Genomic DNA, 21160 nt, shown 5'->3' on the forward strand with positions numbered 1-21160 from the left:
CCTCTCTCTGAACAAGGCAAGGTCTGGATGTCGTCAGAGACTCTTTCGACCAATTCCGGTGCCTGGCGCCGGGAGCTTCAGCCAATTGGGTGATGGAGGCAGCGGCGGGTTGCATCATGTGCCCCCTGGCTTAGTGACAGCCGGGAGGGGAGGGTTAAGGCGAAAGAGAGAGGGGGAGAGAAGGAGCTAAGAGATGTTAACCACGCCCCAGTCTCTGAGGTCCAGAGCTGGTTGTTCCACGCCTGGACAACCCCGCCTCCACGCTCGCCTTTTAACCCTTTAACTTCTTTCTCAAAAAGCTTGAACTTGATGAGAGGGGAGCGAAAGGTGATGGAGGCAGGGGGTAAGATACTTTTTGGACATGACACATGCAGGAATTTGTTTATGCAAAATTTTCAGTGTGCATATATCTTACAAAGGTGGTTTTTTTTTCAGTGAGGAAAAGGACATGGGAAAGAGAAAAGGTAGGTTTTTTTTTAATGGAAAAAATTAAAAAATAAAATGAAGTGAAAAAAGCCACCTGGAAGAGGGTTATTCTTGGAGCAGACAGATTCTCCAGTGTCACGGGAACAAGGCGCTTAGGGGGCAAAAGATAAGATAGCCTAAAGGAAGTTCAGAGTACTTTCCTCCGACCCCACTAGATCTGTGCCTTGGCCCCAGGGGCAGTGGTGAGGGAAAGCTTTCTCCGGACTCGGGCCGTTCAAAGGGAAAAGGGTATTTTCCTCGGTCCCCTGGAGAAGTTGCTCTCGCCTGTGCCCGCCTCCTTTCTAGACCGGAGAAAACTGAAATTTAAAAGCTGAAATTTAAGCTGCGAAGAGAAGAATCAGAATTTTGAACTTCCCTTGAAACTGCGGCTGAGAAGTTGACTCCTGCCTTGGGAGGGGGGTCGGAAATCAAAGTCCGGGAACTCAAGGCTGGAGTAAGGATGACTTCCTCCCCACTCCCCCACCCCCATTTCTAATTCCATCCCTGACAGTTTTTTATGTTCTTGCGGTCCAGGAGAGGAAAGGGTTAACCAAGTCGCTAGGTTGGGAGAAGGGGAAGGCAAGGATTCTGAGGGAGGGGCCCAGACAGAGACCGGGCGTGCACAGGCGAAGGGTCGGGAGCGCGCGCTGCTGACTCAGCAGCGCTTCCCGCAGTCTCTGGGTGAAGGGTTCGGAACTCCACTGGGGCTGGAGTGCGGTAGCCTCCCTGGGAATCAGCCCCATCTCTATCCCTTTCCCTCCACGTGCAGGGGACTGAGGTCAAACTTGCAGCGGCTTCCTAAATCTAAGCTCCAGTTGGCCGTAGGAGGTCCCGGGAGGATTGACCTGCGGGACTTGAGAGGGAATACTGGGGAGGGGCTCCGCAGGGCTCCGCCCAAACCCCACCCCTCCCCGCCTCTCCTTCGTCCTCTGGAGAGCAGGCTCTGCCCTAGACAGTGAAAAAACACCCCTGGGGTCGGTCACGTGTTCCTCGGAGGTTAGCCTTTGGCGAGAGCAAGACTTAAAGGGACTTTCCCCAGAGGTCAGTCGATGACCTCCGCCAGAGATCCCTCTCTGGCTTGGACAGTGACAGAAGGTGGTCTCCTGGGATGGAAACGCTCGTCCCCCTTATCCTCTCCTTTCCAGACCTTCTATCCTTGACAGTCAGGAAGTTTTTCCTCTCTTGCAGGCTCATCCCGTTTCCTCTGGCCCTTGCACAGAAGATTGGGAAAGAGCCGCAGGAACTCCAGCCCTCCCTAACTGAGACTTAGGAGGCTGGGCACTTTTCTCTTTCTCGATTGCTTCTCTGTGAAAAGACAATGGAACCCTTTCCAGCTCGAATAGTCAACGAGGCAGTGTGTTTTAGAGACTTGAAAGCCCCTAGGTGCAAACTGCTTGCTTTCAACTTGTTTTATTTACTATTGTTTTCTATATGAAGCAATCTGTCCTCTCTCTTGCTCGATGCAGTTTCCACTCCACCTTAACTGTTTCTCTTTGCCTCCCTTTGCCTTTCTATTCCGGGGGCAAGGGGGGGGGCGGGGCAGCAACCTGTCAGCCCAGTCATTTCCAAGTTAGTGAATGAAAATCCTAACAGATGTTGATTATCTCTAATTTTCTGGTAATCTTGCTTGCTCTTAATCAAGTTAGTATTTGAATTTTAATCTCAAAATAAACAGAAGAAATTCTAGTCTCCCCATGCTCTCCAATGTCTTCTTCCTTTTCCCCAGTAACATCCAATATCCTGTACACACATAACCACTTTCCCATCTACCCCACCCCCTATACACCCACCCCCAGTTCCTGGAAAACAAGAGTTCTCTAAAAGGAGAGACTGTGGGTCTCTGTGGGAGCCGAGCATGAAGAAAGCCGGGGTCGGCGAGGACAGCGGCCTCGCGGACTGGAGCTGCGTCGGAAGCACCCACCTCGAAGCAATCTCCGCAGATCCTGACGAAAGCGCAGCCCCAGGAAGGCGTAAAGTATAGGATTGAGTCCACAACGAGCCAGGGCCAGACCACCGGTCACCAACAACGCCATATCCTTGCGCTTGCTGGCCGAACAACTTCGCTCTCTGGCAGTCAGCAGGTCGGTGGTATCCAACAACAACGCTAGGCTGTAGGGTAACTGCAGGACCACAAAAGCCACCACCAAGGCCACCACTACGCGCAGTGCTCGGCGACGCTCTGGCCCTCTGGCGGCCAACAGTGTCCGGCCCAACAGGGCGTAACAGACCACCATGACTGCGAGGGGCAGCGCAAAGCCCAGGATCACTTGAGCCACGGCGCTGGCCCCCTTGACTGCCTGGGTCAGACCCTCAGGAAATACTAGTCGGCATCGCCTTTGCCCGTCTCGCTGCCCATCTTGACCATAGAGGAGAGAGGGCAGCGCCAGGACTATGGAAAGCAGCCAGATTGCTGTGGAGACCACGTGGGTCCTGCCAGGAGCTGGGGTCCTCTGGCCCCCTGGGGAAGCCTGTGCTATGGCCACGTATCGATCAGCACTTATGCAAGCCAAGAAGAGGAAACCTGCATGGAAGGAGGCAGAGTAGAGGCCGGAAACAGTTCTGCAGAGAATGCTGCCCAGTGTCCATCCCTGCAGAATTCCGGCTGCTGCAAAGGGCAAAGTCAATGCCAGAAGTAGGTCCGCTAAGGCCAGTTGGAGCAAATGAGCTGAGGTTGGTGAGCGGGCTGCCCGATGGACAGTGAGGTGGGTGGCCAAGACAAGGCCATTGCCTGCCAGGCCAAAAGCGGCCACTATGAGAGAAATACTTGGTTGAAAGGCCCTGCTGAACGACTGGACATCCGTCTTATGGCATAGCTCTGGTAGAGGGACTGAAGGGTACACATCATCATTTTCCCCAGAGTAGCCTCTCCACCAGGTGACCTAGGGGAGAAAGGGAGGAGATGGGGATTGAACCAATAAGACATCCTCCCCCAACATAATTGCTAGCCTCTAAGAGCTGCACCTAACACATTGTAAGCTAGGGGCAGTGTTAGGATATTCTTCTCAAAACCAACCCGAATAGACTGCCAGATGCCAGACCACAGGCTGGGCATGTATAGAAATATAAAGCTCTAGAGCCAATAGGGCTCAGTTAGCATTTGTTGATTAGGCTTCATGTTTTATCTCCTTGATTGTGGGTCAATAATGATGGTTACCCACATCATGCTGGAGTCTGAAGGCTTGGAGGAGGTGGGTGGGGATCTCTCTCTCTCTCTCTTTTTTTTTCTCGTAGGTCTTTGGTCTTTCTGCTCCTCCCCTCCCATTCCCCACAGAGGCAGCTGTTCTGACCGCTGGCTCTTGAGCCTGGTTTATCTCCTGGGAATCACTTGATCAAAACGTTAGGGGATTTCCAGGGTTCAGGCCTCTTCAGATACGAACTACTGTCTTAAGCATAGCTTAGTGGGACGCCTCTCACCTTCCCATACCCCTTAATTTTAAATGGTTTAAATGTCTGAGATCAATACTGGAGTCCAAGATCAAGAGGCAGTGACAAGAAAAAAAGTATCCACAGCCCCTGCCCAGCTTAGCAACGCTGGGAGCACTAATGACCAACCTCTGATTCTCTCCATACCCCAAGCCAACCCCCATTTCCATCCCCAAGTCCCACCTGTTCCAATGTTTGAGTCTCCATCTCCCCGCGAAACCGGTTTTCGAGGTGGTCTGGTTGGGGGAGAAGTTAAAACTTGTGGGACAGGAAGGAAGGGGCGGAGAGTGAGGGTGAAGGCGGGGAGGCTAAAGATCAGGGGCCCTTTGGACCTGTTGTCCCCATGTCTCTCCTCTCTATCCCCATTCCCCCTGTTTTCTCCACTCCCCCCTTTCCCCTTCCTGTTTCTGACCCTGGCATCCTGTTCTTCCAAATCTTACCCCTTGCCATCCCCACCCCCATCCCACCTTTTCTCTGAGCCTCCTAACATTGTGTGTGTGTGCGCGTGTTCCCTGCCTCTATCTGGGAGATTTTGCCCCCTCCAAGTTGTTCTTCAGGAACGTGCTAGGAATTCAGCTTTTACTATTCTTTTCAGACTCTTCCAGTGTACTCTACTGTACTGTACTATACAGGGATGATGCAGCTTCCCCTATTTTCCAATTCCCTTTTGTTCTCTGGTCTTTCTGTTTCTCCTTTATATTACTGTCTTCAGAGATGTGCCCTCATCAGCTCTCCTAACTTCCTCTCTTATACCATTTCCCGCTTGTCCGTGTTGCGTGCGCGCGCGCGAGGTCCTGGGAAGCGGCGCGTGAGGTGGGAACGCGAACCGGGCGGGGGAGGCTGGGGGATGTAAGAGGAGAAGACGGGAGAAGGCTGGGAGGGGGGAGAGAGGTGAGAGTGGGCAAAAAAAAGGACAGAGATCGGGAGAGAGGGAGAAGGGGAGAAGGGGAGTAGAGGGAAGAAAAGGAGAGAAGTCTCTGGACCCTTAAAAATCGCGAGGGCACATCTGAGAGCTGGGCAGAGCCCAGGGCCCTTCTGGGCACTATGGGCATCTCGTTGCTCTGTATTCTGCTTGCAGCGGTCACTGGAGCCAGAGGCTGGGGCTGGTGTGAGTATCGGGCCGAGAGGGAAGTGCAGGGAGGACCGGCAACCGGGAAACCGAAGGATGCTGGCGGGCGGGTCTGGGATCCAGCCGCATTGCGGTTGGGGAATGGTGGTGGCGTGTTGATAGTATGGAGGGGAAGCCTCCTTCCCAATTTCGGGTCCTATTCCCTCACGTCCTCCCTCTCCCTTTCCCGGTGCCTCTGCAATGCAGCTCCAACGCAAGGACCCCAGTTCTTCCGCACCCTCCCTTTTCTTCCCCTACCCTTTTCCTAAAGCTCCCGAGTTCCCCTGAGTTCTGGGGCTCTCTTGCCCTAGGTGTGGGGTCTGGTTGGGAAGCGAAATGACGGTTAATCCTCTTGGGCTGTGGGGGTTCTGCTGCAGCAGAGATCAGGACAGGGTGGGGCAGGCGGCGAGGGCTCTGCTCTCAGGCTGGCTCTGGACGCATCGCTCTGGAGCAAGGCGACTTTCTTATCTTCGGAGCACCCGTACAGGGGGAGGAAGGAAAAGACACTAAGGACTAAAAGCAGAAAGGTCGGTAAGGTTAGTGGAGAGCCGACGCTGACCGTCTCTGCTCTCCCGGTCCTCAGATGGCTGTGATGAAGAACTGGTGGCCTCGCTGTATTATCGCTCGCTGGGAGCCTCCTCCTATTACGGCTTCTTCACTGGGCCCCGCTTCGCTCGGCTCCACGGTGAGGAGCACCGGGGCTCGGGGACACGGGGCATGCAAGACACTTAAGTGCGTGTGGGAAATCTCCCTGAGCGGAGTCGGGCAGGTATCAGGTGGCCTCCTGATTTATGACATGCACATTTTTGGGGTCTGCAGGCACAAGTGGATGGTCGCCTGCCATTGGGGACCGGAACCCCTGGCTACAGATTGACTTGATGAAGAAGCATAAGATAAGGGCTGTGGCCACGCAGGGCTCCTTCAACTCATGGGATTGGGTCACACGCTATATGCTACTTTATGGCGACCGCATAGACAGCTGGACGCCCTTTTACCAGCGAGGGCACAATTCGGTATGGGTGGTGGGAGCTGGAAGGCAGAGGATTGTTCGGTGGAAAGCATTCCGGTGTCCCTAGTGCCTAATTTCGGTGCCTCCCAGTCCACCAGGTGGCCTTAGGGTGGGGTCAGCAGGTGGAGGGTAGGAGATTAGGGGAAAGTGCCTGGAGCATTGTAAGGGATACGGATTCTTTAGTCTTCTCACGGGCTCTCTTCCTTCTTTCCCCTAGACATTCTTCGGGAACGTGAATGAGTCCGCGGTGGTCCGGCATGACCTCCACTACCATATAACTGCCAGATACATTAGGATTGTGCCCTTAGCCTGGAACCCACGAGGCAAGATTGGTCTGAGACTTGGACTCTATGGATGCCCTTACAGTAAGGACCAATTGAAGAAAGAGCACTCTATGGGTCTCCAGATTTATGAGCCATGATGGGGGAGGGAGGAAGAAAAAGGGGAAAGAAAAGATAAGGAAAGGAGAATTCAGTGGAAGAAGCTCAATTAAGGGCCTCAAGGTCTTTGAGAAATGGGAGTTCCCCGACTGTGATTGGAGACTCTGGCTGGGAGCTGAGGATGAATATAGACAGTGGATTGGGTCTCAGTGTTTAGGAGTGCTGCAACAAGGAACAGAAAAAGTAGGGGGGGGGGAATTGATGGGGATCAATGGCTGAGACAGTCCAAGGCTTGGAGTAAGGACAGACTGGGCTTCCTAATTGAATTCTGACACATACATACTTATATAATCTGGATGTGTCCCTTAAACCTCTCAGATTTCAGAAGGATCAGACTTATCTCACTCAGTCTTTGTGAGATCCAAGATTAGGCCCCAACAGCATATTATAAACTTTTCAGTGCTGCGTGAATTTAGTTCTTGCTCCTTTCAGAATCAGACGTGCTCTACTTTGATGGGGATGATGCTATCTCCTACCGATTCCCCAAGGGGGTGAGCCGTACCCTATGGGATGTCATCGCCTTCAGCTTTAAGACAGAGGAGAAAGAAGGACTTCTTCTGCACTCAGAGGGGATTCAGGGTGACTATGTGACTCTGGAGCTCAAGAATGCTCAATTATGGATGCACATGAGCCTCGGTGAGTCTGCCACCAGGGGCTCTACTCAGGACTGCCTTCCCTAGTTCTCATCCCAAAATAGTTGAAGCTGCCTCTTCTCCAGATATCTTAGGGAAGATTTGTCAGTTTTTAACTGGTCACACTTGACCTATGACTTCTCACTCAATCTCCTTTATCCAAAGCCAAACCCCTGCTGTTCACTGAGTTTCTGAGCTGGACTTTGGCTTTGGCCTCTTATTTACCTTTTTTTTTGGTCACTCTCTAGGAACCCCCTGGTCCCAGCTAGTCCAGTCAACAAGTGAGGTGTAATGGAAGGAGCATGAAGTTTGGAGTTAAGAGGATCTGATTAAAAGCCTGCCTTCATTCTGTATAGAAATTTAGAGAAATCATTTCCCAGCTCAAAGCCTCAGTTTCCTCCTCTATAAAATGATATAGCTAGACTGAATGGTCTCTAAGGTCCTTTCTAGTTTTAAATCCTTGCTTTTTTTGTGTCCTCAGCATCTGGAACAAAGTTTGGCACAAAATAGGAGCTTAATAAAATTCTTACAAAGTGATTAATGGGGATGTGAGCATGGTTAATGACAACCTGTATTTATTCTTTCAAGATTTGCAAAATGCTTCGTTAGCATTTTTTCACTTGCTCCTCACAGAGATCCAATGAGATAAACGCTGTTATCCCCATTTTACAGATGAAGAAACTGAGGTTCAGAGTTGTTAAGTGACTTGCCCAGCATCTGAGGCTGAATTTGAAAGCATCACAGTTGTTTCTCTTTGTTCCTCTCTCCATCCATCCGCTCCCAACTCCTTCCAGGTAACAACCCTATCCATGGCAGCCCAGGCCACACCACAGTGTTCGCGGGTGGAGTCCTCAATGACTTGCACTGGCACTACTTGAGGTTGGACCGCTTTGGTAGAGATGTCAATTTGACTTTGGATGGCGAAGTGCAGCGATTTCTGCTCAATGGAGACTTTGAGAAGCTAAACCTAGACACAGAGGTGATGAGGCGAGAGGAGGAGGAAGGAGTACAGACAAATTGGGGGTGGGGGGTTGGAATCACACTCTCCAATGATAGACGGAGGCTTGAAGATACTAATGGGGGCAAGGGCGGGGAGAAGAGACACAAAAGGGTCCATTTTAAGAAAGGGGGTATGACCAGGACACCTGTAGAGTCGAGGCGCAACGTGTGTAAACATCCTCGCGCGCGTGCGACATGTATAAATCTGGGATGCTATTGGAGCAAAGTCTGCCCCCCCCAGGCCCCTCCTGGGATGGGGACAGCAACTAGGCTGATTTGAAGTGACGGACACCCTGGCATCGGTTCACGTCATTTTCCTGCAGATGTTTATAGGCGGCCTGGTCAGGGCTAGACAGAAGAATCTCGCTTACCGGGAAAATTTTCGGGGCTGCATGGAAAATGTAATCTTTAACCGAGTCAACATCGCCGACCTGGCTGTTCGGGGTCATTCTCGGATCTCTTCGGAGGCCAGTATGGGGGAGAAGTGGAGAGGGCGGGAGAGTGGAGGACACATGGGACGCCGTGTCGGGCTGGAGACCCATCAGGGGATATGGGGAAAAGAGGAGGTGGGATCACGCCCTGAGCTGGAGGAAGGCGGTCTCCTAGGCAACCCTATCGATCAGCGATCGGGATCGATACCGGCTGACTCAGCGCGTCTTCTCTCCGGACGTCACAAATAGCAGATGGGGAGGGAAGGGAGTGATGGCGGACCGCTAATCTCTCCTATGGAGCTTGTGCCCAGAAGCCGGGCTGGGGATCTCTGACCAACTGGAGGAAAAACGGAGTCCGGGAGGAGGGGGCAGCGGCCGGAGCCTCTCAAGGAAGTTGACCGGGCCTGGTTTTCGCTCTCCCCGCTGTAGGGCAAGGTCGCTTTCCGGTGCTTGGATCCAGTCCCGCACCCCATCAATTTCGGCGGCCCACACAACTTTGTGCAGGTGCCCGGCTTCCCCCGGCGCGGCCGCCTCGCCGTTTCCTTTCGTTTCCGGACCTGGGACCTCACGGGGCTGCTGCTCTTCTCGAGCCTGTCAGACGGGCTGGGCCACGTGGAGCTGATGCTCAGTGACGGCCAGGTCAATGTGTCCATCGCTCAGCCTGGGCGCAAGAAGCTACAGTTTGCTGCGGGTGCGGGCGGCAGGGCAGGGGTGCGGGCGGGGGAGGGGGAGAGAGCTGGGCTGGAGGGCGAGGAGCGGCGGCTCAGGACACTCTCAGCCCCGAAGTAGTCCTGCCTGGTCCTAGACCGGATAAGTCCTAAGAGGGGAGGATGCCTGACGCGGTAGAAACCGCCCGGGGGTTGGAAGAGCGAGATTAGAAGCGAATCTATGCGTCCAGAAGGACCTTTAAACTCCGAGTCCGGCCTGGAAAGTGCTACTTATCAGAGTTAAGAGGAAAGCATTTAAAAAATGCTACAGTGTATTACTCCTGTTATTGTTAGTACTTGGAAAGGCAGTTAGCCGCGCTGGATAATGGAGGGCTAGATCCCAAACCCTGATTGGGTTTAGTCAGCCTCGGGCAATTCTCTGGTTGTCGGGGGTAGCGAAGTTGCCGAGTGGTGGAAGATCTTTCCATACTGGGAGTTCCCGGAACCTGTGAAGTTGCGAGTCTAGGTTTCTTTCTTTCTTTTTTTTTTTTTTTTTGGTGGGGCGGGTAGAGTTTGGAAATCTCTGCCTTGTTTACGATTTATTCTCTGAATAACATTCTAGAGCTGCAAGTGGTTTTAGCTTCTGCCCCTTATTAGAACAGCCCCTACTTCCCTTCCCCTGAAACAGGACCGCAGAAAGAGCCGTCAGTATCAGTGATAATGAAGCTTTAAAATTCTAGATTTCTTTCAACCTTCTGAGAATTTCTTTTTCTTCTGTAGCTGGAGTTTCCTTTTATCATTTACATGGAATGGAGGCTAAATTAAGTCCTCAAGGGAGTGTGTGTGGGAAGAAAACTTCTAAGAATTTAGAACTTGTTCAAAACTTGTCTCTGTCACTCACTAGTTACGTAAACTTACACAAAATTTCCCCAGGCGTTATAGATATAGTGCTCTAAGAGATCTTAGAGGCCATTTCCTCCTCCCCACCTACCTCCTATATAGGTGAGGAAACCAAGTTAATTAAATTGCCCAAAGTCAGGAGGAAATTAGGCTGGGGAATTTGTGTTTTATCTTTGAAGCACAGGAACCTCCAAAGGTTTGAAGAGAGGAGTGACTTGGTGAGATCTTTGTCTTAAGAAAAATATTGTAGCAACTATGTGAAGTATAAATTGATGAGGGGAGAGGCTTGAAACAAAAAGACTAACTAGGAGGTTATTGCAAGGGTTAAGAGGGAGCAAGGGCCTGAACTTATGTGAGTGGGGGTGCTAGAAGTAGCACCTATAAGACTTTAACCCTTAGGACACAGTGATCGAGGGAGGGAGGAATCTATACTGAGACTAAAGAGATCATCCTAGTCTTGCCTACCTCAAGGGGTTGTTGGGTGATTATGATGCATATAAAACATCATCTGATAATGACTTACTGGGAGCATTCCCTTTGACTTGTTTTCTTTCCCATCTGCCTGAAGGATACCGCCTCAATGATGGATTCTGGCATGAGGTGAATTTTGCAGCACAGGAAAACACAGCAGTCATCAGTATAGACGATGTTGCTGGGGCTGAATTCCGAGTCTCACATCCCCTTCAGATCCGTACTGGGATTTCATATTTCTTTGGGGGTGAGTGGTAGCCCAAATTGCTGACTTCTTGCCTCCAACCCCAACAAACACCAAGGAAATATTACAAGTAAGACCAGGAATTTCCCCAGTGTCCTGGCCCTCACAGGGTTGGCTGGTGGGTGGGTTTTTGGTTTTTGTTTTCCTTTGCATTTCCCCTCTTGAATCTGCAGTGTCTCTTCCCCAGAAATTTGTGCATCTATGGATAAGGGAGGGGAGGTGGAGAATGGTGTGCCCCATTAGTCTTCCCTGCCCTTTGCCCTTCAGAGGAGAGTGGGTCGCTGGTTGTTCCAGGGGTGCTCACAAGGGTGTTTGGTTGATCCAGGTTGTCCTAAACCAGCCGGCCTCTGGGGCTGCCATTCCAACCAGACAGCATTCCACGGCTGCATGGAGCTGCTCAAGGTGGACGGGCAGCTAGTCAACCTGACCCTGGTGGAGTTCCATCGGCTGGGAAAATTTGCTGAGATCCTGTTCGACACATGCGGCATCACTGACAGGTGCATACAAGCCTCCTTTTCACAGAAGAGACCAACTTCCCCAAACCCTCCCCCCAAGTCTCAAAATGGAAGTGACTGACCATGCTCTCTTCCCGCTCCCACTCTCAAGATGAATTTCTACCGATTCCCCTTTGAGGATGATTCTTCTTGTCCTGTTCTGTCCCTAGCTTGAAGTGACATAGGCAAAGGGGCCAGTGGGGCATATGCTCCATTGTACCTGGGAGAGAAGTGGGGGACTGGGAACCTGTCTCACTTGTTCTTTTGGTAGGAATCAGGCAGGAGCAGCAGTGGCCTGAGTTCCCAGAGACTCTGCCATACCTTGCCTTTGCCCCTGGCAGAGTTTGCTCTCCCCTGGCTAATCATTCTGTTTTTAGTGTGGAAATAGAGAAGTTGTGTTGGGTGAAGGGGACCCTTTGTGCCACCTAACCTCCCACGATGACCCTTTTTCTCTGCTGGTGCTGTTCCACATGCCAGGTGCTTCCCAAACCCGTGCGAACATGGGGGCCGTTGCTATCAGTCCTGGGATGACTTCATCTGCTACTGTGACCTGACAGGCTACAAGGGAGAGATCTGCCACCAGCGTGAGCCAGGCGGTCAAGGAAGGGCGGGGTTAGGAGGGCACCAGAGGTTCTTGAGCACTTGGGGAAGGGAGCTGGGAGTGCCCAGAGCAGCCTGGGAGGGGCAGAAGCTGCTCCTCGACCCCCCTCACTCTGGGCTTGCCTCTTTACCAGCCCTGTACAAAGAGTCATGTGAAGCTTACAGGCTCAGTGGGAAGACCTCCGGGAACTTCACCATTGACCCTGATGGCAGTGGCCCCCTAAAGCCATTTGTGGTGTACTGTGACATCCGAGGTAGGTGGAAGCCTGGAGTGGAATTGTGGGTCAGGGAGAATGAGAAGGGAAGTTTGGCTCTGTAGAGAGCAGATGGGGAATGGGGGATTTGGGTTAATAAGGACTAAACTGCAAGCAGGCAGGGTACCAAGATTTAGCAGTCTAGTTTTGCAGATAACTGCCCCTTTCAGTCCTGTTTCCAACTCCCACTAAGATACCATGTAAAAAAATTCCAGTTTTTACATGGGGCTGGAATTCTATTCTTGTCACATTGCAATTATTCCTCTAGGACTCAGTGTGGGAAACAGAAAGGTTTCTTTAGGAAAGGTCCACCCATTCTCACTTTCACCCCACTTCCCAGAGAACCGGGCGTGGACAGTGGTGCGCCATGATCGGCAGTGGACGACTCGGGTCACAGGCTCGAGTCAGGAGCGCCCATTCCTGGGGGCTATCCAGTACTGGAATGCCTCCTGGGAGGAGGTCAGCGCCCTGGCCAACGCCTCTCAACATTGTGAGCAGTGGCTTGAGTTTTCTTGCTACAACTCCCGGCTGCTCAACACTGCAGGTGAGAGAAGATATAATGAAAAGAACTATAGCACAATAGTGGAGGAACCTGAGTGGTAGAATGGGTCAGCAGCTTTGAGCCGTTTTTGTGTGTGGATAGCACAGTCTCTTTTGGCAACCTTGGAAGGCCTATGGAAGGAATTCTTTCTTTCTTTTTTTAAAGCTTTTTATTTTCAAAACATATGCACATAATTTTTCAACACTGACCCTTGCATTTATAGCCTTTATTTCAGATATATCACAAACATGTTAAAGTATATGTTAAATCCAATATTTGTAAACATATTTATACAATTCTCTTGCTGCACACAAAAAAATCATATCAAAAAGGAAAGTAAATTAGTAAGAAAACAAAACGCAAATGAACATCAATAAGAAGTGAGAATGTTACAATGTGACATTCTTATGGTCATAAAATAAAATATATAGGATTATAGAGGAAATCAATTGTATTAATTATGTATTGCTATAACAGCTATACATATATCATTTTTTTATTTATTGAAGTTTTTTATTTTCAAAACATAGGCAAGGATAATTTTTTTCAACATTGACCCTTGAAAAACCTTGTATTCCAGTTTCCCCCTCCCTGCCTTCCACTCCTTCCCCTGGATGGCATGAAATCCAATACAATATATATACTACATGTAACCCAATATGTAATCCAATATAATACTGTATTAGAAATAGTCATCAAAATACTAGAAGAACAAATTCATAGACCTCAGGTCAAGAACCCCTGATCTAGTGCAACCTCATTGTCTTTATAGAGAGAAAAACTGAGTGACCGAGAGGTGAGGTGATTGCTCAAAGTTATACTGCCAGTTAGTGGCCAAGCCAGGATTAGACCCCAAAGAACCTGACACCTGTTGCTATTGTTCCTCCTTTGTGTCCAGCTCTTAGTGACCCCATGAACTTTCCTTTTGGGTTTTCCTGGCAAAGATACTGGCGTGGTTTGGCAATGCTTTCTCCAGTGTGCCTCTGTTTTTACAAATGAGGAACTGAGACAAATAAGGGTTACGTGACTGGCCCAGAGTCGCACAGCTAGTAAGTGTCTGGCCAGATTCTAAATCAGGTCTTCCCGGTTCTAAGCCCAGTGTTCTATTCATTGTACCACCTAGCTGCCCCCTGACTCCTTGTCTGGTGCTTTTCCCAATCTCTCTTGGGTGGGGATATCCCAGGAGACCAAAAGGCAATATAGTTCCCAGAATGCACCCTTGCTTCTTCTCTACCTCCCCAGGCGGTTACCCCTTCAGCTTCTGGATCGGTCGGAACGAGGAACAGCATTTTTACTGGGGGGGATCTCAGCCTGGCATCCAGCGCTGTGCCTGTGGCCTAGATAAGAGCTGCGTGGATCCCACCCTGTACTGCAACTGTGATGCTGATGAGCCCCAGTGGTGAGAACGGCAGGGGTGGAATCCTGAAGAGTATCAGGGACCTCCAGAGGAGGCAAAATTTGAAACGTGAAAAAAAATCTAGAGCCCCTTTCCTGATTCAGCAAGCATTTATTAAGCACTTTCCTTGAGAAGCTGACATTTAAGAGGGGGCTAACCTGATACCCCCAGCCCCCAGTTCTAACCCTTGGTCCCCTCCCCTGCAGGAGAACAGACAAAGGGCTGCTGACCTTTGTGGACCACCTCCCAGTCACACAGGTGGTTGTTGGGGATACGAACCGATCCAATTCGGAGGCCCAGTTCTTCCTGAAGCCTCTTCGTTGCTATGGCGACCGTGAGTGGCAGGCCTGCAAATGGGCTTTTCTTCAGCGCTCAAATCCAAGCGTTTCCTCCAGGTTCCTCAAGTTCTTCCATGATGATCATCTCTGTTGAGATCAAGACCCCCATGTCTTTTCCGTATTTCTTCCACTGATCTCTCTCCCGTCTCTGAGACTCTCCATTTCTCTCCTGTTTCTTCCTATAAGAAACACTGCTCTGTTGATCCCTCCCTCCCACCCCCTCTCCTTCCCCTCTTTCACTCTTCCACGTCTCTCTCCCTCCTTGCATGTCTTTGTTTCTGCACATGTTTCCTAAGAAACCCTGGCGGCGTCCCTGCTCACCACAGGGCTTTCCTCTCTGTGCCCCTCAGGGAACTCCTGGAACACCATCTCCTTCCACACTGGTGCTTCGCTGCTCTTCCCTCCCATCCGAGCCAACTACAGTCTGGATGTCTCTTTCTATTTCAAGACCACAGCTGACTCAGGTGTCTTCCTAGAAAATCAGGGAGGCCGCCCTTGCCAGTGGCGACGACCATACCTTCGACTAGAACTCAACAGTGAGTGGGTTATGGTGTGGAAGGACCGGGGAAGGCTGAGAGAACAAGGACGAGGGCTATGTGAGGGATGGGACTGAGACCTCGCAGAAAGATTGGGGGGTGTCAGAGGGAAAAAGGAGTTTACAAGGGAGTTGAGGGATTATTTCAACTGGTTCCCAAATGTTTGGAGTATGAGAAGCAACATTAAACCAGAAGGTATCAATTCTGCAGAGGTGCTCTGTCTCACCCCCTTGTGAGTATCATAGACATGACTGTTGATTGAGAAAAAATACTTGACTGGATAGCTATCTCACCTAGAAGCTGAGAACCAAGGATCTGGTCCAGTTTCCTCATTTTAGAGTTGAGGAGAAATTGGCCACTTTTTGTCCCAGTTCTTAAGGGTTACAGATTTACCCACAGTAACAAAAGGGAAATTAAACTGAACCTCACTCTAGGTAGAGATAAGCTGATAGGAAATTTGGGAGAGAATTTATGACTAGATCTGGGAGTACTTAGGGTGTTTAGAGAGGTTCAAGTGGAGAAAATAGGTTGAATTCTTCAGGGTTCTGGGAGGATCCCTGTGGATTGGAATTGGAAGAGATAACCTTCCTCTTCTCTCCATGTTCTAGCCACTCGAGATGTAGTTTTTGCCTTTGATGTGGGAAATGGTGATGAAAACCTTACGGTCCATGCTGAGGACATAGAATTTAATGATGATGAGTGGCACCTGGTCCGGGCTGAGATCAATGTGAAACTGGCCCGGCTCCGAGTTGACCATCGACCTTGGGAGATCCGACCAATGCCCCTTCAGACCTACATCTGGCTTGAGTACGACCGACCTCTTACTGTTGGTGAGCAGAGACCCCTGTTTCTAGAACTAAAGAAGTCTCTCATCTTGCTCATAAACAAGTCAATATCCTGCTCCATATTTCTTAGCATTTCGGTTCCTTTCTTTTGTCTTTGCTTTTTTTTTAAAGCTTTATTTTCAAACCATATGCATAGATAATTTTCAACATAAATCCACCCTCAGACATTTACTAGCAGGGCAAGTCCCTTAGCTTCCTTCAGTTTCAGTTTTTTCATCTGTAAAATGAGAATATAGTTGTTATGAGGATAGTATTTGTGGAGTGCTTTTAAGCTTTAAAATGTTAGCTATTATAGTTCCTTCCTTTTCCAGTTTCCCACTGGATTTTTCTCTCTGCCTAAGAAACCTAGAAGTCTTTTATTCTGCCCTTCTGTATCCCAGTTATAATTTGTCCCATATGTAGTCATTGATTATATCATATTTTTAGAGTAGAAAGAGCTTATCTAATCCAGTCCTCTCATTTTACAGATAAGCAAACTGAGATCCGTACAAATTAATTGATTTCCCCAAGAATAGAACAGATATGGGAACCTGATTTTCTCATTTGAAAGCCAGTGCTGTTTTTACTAGACTGGACTGGCTTTCGATTATTATTTCCATTAGGCTCTCATGAGGCTTTAGCCCAATTAATTACCAAGGTTTTCTGGGAATATCCGGAGGAATATAAACAATGTGCTCATTTCTGCATTTCTGCCCCAGAAGAAATACCTCATCAGGCCCCTTCCTCCTCTCTAACTCCTGACCACCTGCTCCTGTAGGCTCTGCAGAGCACAAGAGGCGTCCCTTCCTGGGCTGCTTGCGGGCAATGCGCCTCAATGGAATCACCCTGAACCTGGAGGGCCGGGCCAACGCCTCCCTGGGCACCTCGCCCAACTGCACAGGCCGCTGCCTCCACCCGAAGCTCCCCTGTTTCCACGGCGGACGGTGTGTGGAACGGTACAGCTACTACACATGTGACTGTGATCTCACAGCCTTCGAAGGGCCCTACTGCAACCACGGTCAGTGGAGGAGTCCGGGCTGGGATCTTGGGTGCCGTGAGGCAGCCTGGGAGGGGCCTATGCAGGCAAGCCCCCCTTGGAGAATTGAGTGGAGGGCATGAGAGCTATCCACAGTGGGGGTGCTCTGGGGAAACCTGTTTGATAACAGGCGGCACTGGGAAGGGGATGGGGCAATCAGCAGTTCCCCTAAAAGGCCTAAAAACTCCTCCCCTCTCCCAGCAAAGTGCATTTTAAATTTCACCATCACCAGAGCAAGAGTAGGACTGACCTTGTGCAATGTGATGTATCTTCTCAAGTGGCCATTGGAGGGAGCGATGGGGAGGGATGGGAGGAAATGGTGACCGAGGTGGGAGGCTATGGTGACTAAGGGAAGAGAAGCGGGACATGAGGAGGAAGCCCAAGGGAAGGAGGGAAGATTGAGAGGAGCGGTGGGCCCCGATGTCCCGAGCGCACGCCCCGCTCTGTGGTCTGGGCTGCGGAAGGCCTCTGACACGCCGCCTGTCCCTAGACATCGGCGGGTTCTTTGAGGAAGGCACCTGGGTGCGCTATAACCTGCAGTCCGCCCTTCGCTCTGCCGCTCAGGAGTTCTCGCACATGCTGAGCCGCCCAGTGCCTGGTTACGAGCCCGGCTACGTCCCCGGCTACGACACCCCTGGCTACGTGCCCGGGTATCACGGCCCTGGCTACCGGCTCCCCGACTACCCGCGGCCCGGGCGGCCCGTGCCCGGCTATCGGGGGCCCGTCTACAACGTCACCGGCGAGGAGGTCTCTTTCAGTTTCAGCACCACCTCGGCCCCCGCCATCCTCCTCTACGTGAGCTCCTTTGTCCAAGATTACATGGCCGTGCTCATCAAGGAGGATGGTGAGTGCTCTGGGGGCGCCCTGCATGGCCCTCGGTCACCCCCGAAGCTCCTTCGTGCCTCCGCTCGTTGCTCCACCCGCACCGGGGACCCGTGTGCCCCTCCTCCATGGGCGCTCCCCGGGGCTGGGGGCACCCGGGCAAGGGGAGGTGCTGGCTGCCCAGATTGGGGGAGCGGTGTTATGTTGGCAGCTCCCCTCCCCCGCAGGGACCCTGCAGCTGCGTTACCAGTTGGGTACTAGCCCTTATGTGTATCCACTGACCACCCGGCCTGTCACTGACGGTCAATCCCACAGCATCAACGTCACCCGTGTCTACCGGAGCCTCTTTATCCAGGTGGGCAAAGAGGGAGGGGAATGTGGTGGGGGGCGTTATCTGGGCAAGGCTGGATCGTTTCCGGAGAAGCGCTCGAATGGGTAAATGTCCTCGTCGTCCGGGTGCAGCACCCCGAGATCACGGGCGTTTCTTTGCCATATTCCAGGTGGATTATTTCCCAATGATGGAACAGAAATTCTCCTTGCTTGTGGACAGTCAGTTGGACTCACCGAAGGCATTGTACTTGGGGCGTGTTATGGGTAAGGGGCGACGGAGACTCTGGGTTAGGAAATGGGTAGTGGCCATTCTTGGGGAAGAAGACAAAGCAAACTGAACTAGTGAGTTATGGGAAAAACAAGGAAAAGAGGCAAGACTAGGGGAGGCAGCTGGGGCCTTGGCCCAAGGCAGCAGAGTTTAGAAGGCTGACAGCATTGATGCTCCTCTAACACACCACCTAAAGATCAATCAGCGCTAGTTAGTTACCCTGAAGCTGCCTGGTGGTAGGTACTTCTTTCCTCTGCCTCCCACACGGCAGGTGAGCCCCGCATGCCCACCGTGGTAGGACACTTCTTGGGTTGGGGGTCTCTCCCAAAGCGTTGTCCCTCGGACTGAATGTTTTTAAAAAGTGGTTTTTGGGGGCAGCTAGGGGGCGCAGTGGAGAGAGCCCCAGCCCTGAGTTCAGGAGGACCCGAGTTCCAATCTGCTCTCAGACACTGAACACTTCCTGGTGTGTGACCCTGGCACGTCACTTAACCCCAGCCTCGGGCGGGTAGCTTTGAGGAGGCGATTTCTTTGACCGGTGCTGTGTCTGAAAAATACTAGTTACAGCCCTTGCAGGCAGTGACCCTCCCGCTCCATTCACTGGGGATTGCTCCTTCCAGAGACGGGAGTGATCGACCCCGAGATCCAGCGCTACAACACGCCAGGGTTTTCAGGCTGCCTCTCGGGTGTTCGCTTCAACAACGTGGCCCCGCTCAAGACCCACTTCCGGGCCCCCCGCCCGTTTCCCCGTGAGATTTCCGAAGCCCTTCGTGTGCAGGGGGACCTGGCCGAGTCTAACTGTGGTGCGATGCCCCACTCTGGCTTTGAGGTGCCGCCGGAGCTTGACCCCTGGTACCTGCCACCAGGTAAGTGTCCCGGGGCAGGGCTTCCTCCTGAGAAGGAGGCCCCAGGGTTCCCGGTGACTAACATCTCGCCCTCTCACAGACTTCATCTACTACCACGACGACGGCTGGGTCGCTATCATCATAGGCTGTGAGTAGCGGTTACTGGTCTCCATCCCCCTCCTGACCCGTGTTCCCTCTTCTTTACCGGAGGTCTGGGGATGGTCACGCAGGGGCAGGGGCCCGTTTGAGGGCTGGGGGCTTTTAGAGCATGGGGAGGTTATTAACAACTGTTCCCACCATGCCAGACCGGCTTCCCGTTATCACTATTTCCCTTAGGCCCTCGTGCGGCTTCGGCCCGATAGATTGCCGAGGCTTTCAGGGAACTTCCCAGGGAATAGACCGGCCCGAGCTCGCTTCTCCATCTTTCACGCTGCCTGGGAGCGGGATGGCATGGAGCGAGAAGCTGGGACGAGGAGTAGAGCCTGGGATCACTATCAGAAATTGGGGACTGAGGCTATTAGGCCTCCAAGAAGTCAGTTCCTCCAAGCGTTAAGGAATAGTTGCGTAGCGTTTTGGTGCAGGTTGGGCAAAGATATGTTCGTGTAAAATGCCCGCACCCACAATCCTCTTTTTCTTTTCCTCTAGTTGTGGTGACTCTCTTGCTGCTGGGGCTGGTGGGACTTCTGGTCCTATTCTACTTGCAAAATCATCGGTACAAGGGTTCTTACCATACCCACGAGCCCAAGGCCACTCATGATTACCCTGCTGCTGGCAAGACCCCTTTACCCCCTTCTACTCCTGCCCGGGCTCCTGCCCCGCAGCCTCCAGCCCCTGTTCCTGCCCGGGACCAGAACCTACCCCAGATCCTGGAAGAGTCTCGTTCTGAATGAATCAGGGGAAGGGGTCTGTGGAGTAAAGCCCCTCTCCCCAGACCCCAACGTCACCCTCCCTTTGTTCTCACCCCCTCATCAAGGGCATTGGGGCTCCTTCCCTGAGCTGGCTCTGTCCACCCCGAGGACACCTCTTCCTGCCCACTTTCCCAAGCAGAGCTGCAATTGGGACCAAAGGGAGAGGCGAGCCTCACTGCCTGGAGCTTAATGCCCATCCCTTTCCTTGTCCTACCCCCCCTCCCCCACTTACTCAGGCTCCGGGCCCAGTGCCTGCCTGGCAGGAGATGTATGGGGTGGAGACGGGCACAGGCACCTCCCACCATCTCTGCCCAAGCCCCATCTCCAGCTGCTGCAAGGGATTAACAACTGTGTGCAGGGGGAGATTATCTGCTTCCCCCCACATACCTGATCTCAGCAGGAGCAGATGTGGGGGCTGCCCAGGACATGGGGGGAGGAGGCTGCTAAATCATTCCCCCAAGCCTCCCCTCGGTCCTGCAGAATGCCTTCCAGCATACTAGGGAGTAAGGAGGTCTCCCTCCCCTTTTTTAAATGAGTCCACAAGCTTCAGCTTAGCACCTTAGCACCCCTGCTACTTCATACTTTAGCCAAAGCCATAAGCCAAAACATGCAAGGTAGAGATATTTAGGCAGACCCTTCAATAACCTTATTCCCCTTCCACTTTCCCAAGGATGTGCAATAACTTTGGTGTCTGCTTAAAGGCCCACACTGCTCTCCAATGCATGAGGAGCACCCTTCCCTCCCACGCTCAGATGCTGCTTAATGTGCCCAGATCATGTTCTTTATATATTCTTTGTTGCAAAGTCTCTCCAAAAGATCTCTATATATTACAGTAATTTTTTAAATTCTTGGTTTATATATAAAAACAAAAACAAACCCAGAGTCAAGTGTTCTGTCCCATGTTGCACCCTGTGGTCTGTAGTTTGCTTCTCTTATATTGGATGTCTCAAAAGTTCTTCTGGTCACTCTCCCAACCTGGACCTCTCCCGGCCATATTAAGACAGATCTTGTGTTGACAGACTCAGAGAGCTGTTCCAATAAAGAGAGTGACAGAGCTGGTCTTCGTGTGGTGGCAGATGCTCCAATTGTTGGGGAGAGGAGAGGTGTGTGAGAGCGGGGAGGGCTGAATCCGGGGCCCCCTTGTGAGCAGGATGTCTATCCTCTGTCACAGCTACAGCGGGGGACCCCGTTCCCATACCATC

The 21160-nt window shown here is 51.6% G+C and overlaps 2 protein-coding genes across 6 annotated transcripts; one reads left to right on the forward strand and one right to left on the reverse strand.

The window, feature by feature from the left end:
• Positions 1–2102: 2102 nt before the first annotated feature.
• CCR10 (C-C motif chemokine receptor 10) lies at positions 2103–4668 on the reverse strand. Its single transcript, XM_074261613.1, has 2 exons — positions 4072–4668; positions 2103–3344 (listed from the first exon to the last, which is right to left on the reverse strand). Exons 1-2 carry the CDS (start codon positions 4093–4095, stop codon positions 2283–2285), a joined length of 1086 nt encoding a protein of 361 aa, XP_074117714.1. The 5' UTR covers positions 4096–4668; the 3' UTR covers positions 2103–2282.
• A 146-nt stretch (positions 4669–4814) lies between these two features.
• On the forward strand, positions 4815–21013 carry CNTNAP1 (contactin associated protein 1). 5 transcript variants are annotated; one of them, XM_074261615.1, is made up of 24 exons: positions 4815–4996; positions 5580–5681; positions 5816–6009; positions 6223–6370; positions 6878–7081; positions 7872–8056; positions 8400–8543; positions 8937–9198; positions 10623–10772; positions 11095–11266; positions 11741–11847; positions 11998–12117; positions 12458–12661; positions 13901–14057; positions 14261–14388; positions 14743–14928; positions 15537–15758; positions 16531–16770; positions 17279–17632; positions 17838–17965; positions 18111–18204; positions 18826–19071; positions 19151–19198; positions 19696–21013. In XM_074261615.1, exons 1-24 carry the CDS (start codon positions 4933–4935, stop codon positions 19938–19940), a joined length of 4104 nt encoding a protein of 1367 aa, XP_074117716.1. In that variant the 5' UTR covers positions 4815–4932; the 3' UTR covers positions 19941–21013. The 5 variants fall into 5 exon arrangements, 3 of the variants coding, with proteins under 3 accessions (XP_074117716.1, XP_074117718.1, XP_074117717.1); XM_074261617.1 differs by having other exon boundaries at positions 17353–17632; positions 17926–17965; XM_074261616.1 differs by lacking the exon at positions 19151–19198.
• The last annotated feature ends 147 nt before the right edge of the window (positions 21014–21160 follow it).

Source organism: Sminthopsis crassicaudata, chromosome 4 (assembly GCF_048593235.1).
Source record: "Sminthopsis crassicaudata isolate SCR6 chromosome 4, ASM4859323v1, whole genome shotgun sequence".
NCBI lineage: Eukaryota > Metazoa > Chordata > Mammalia > Dasyuromorphia > Dasyuridae > Sminthopsis > Sminthopsis crassicaudata.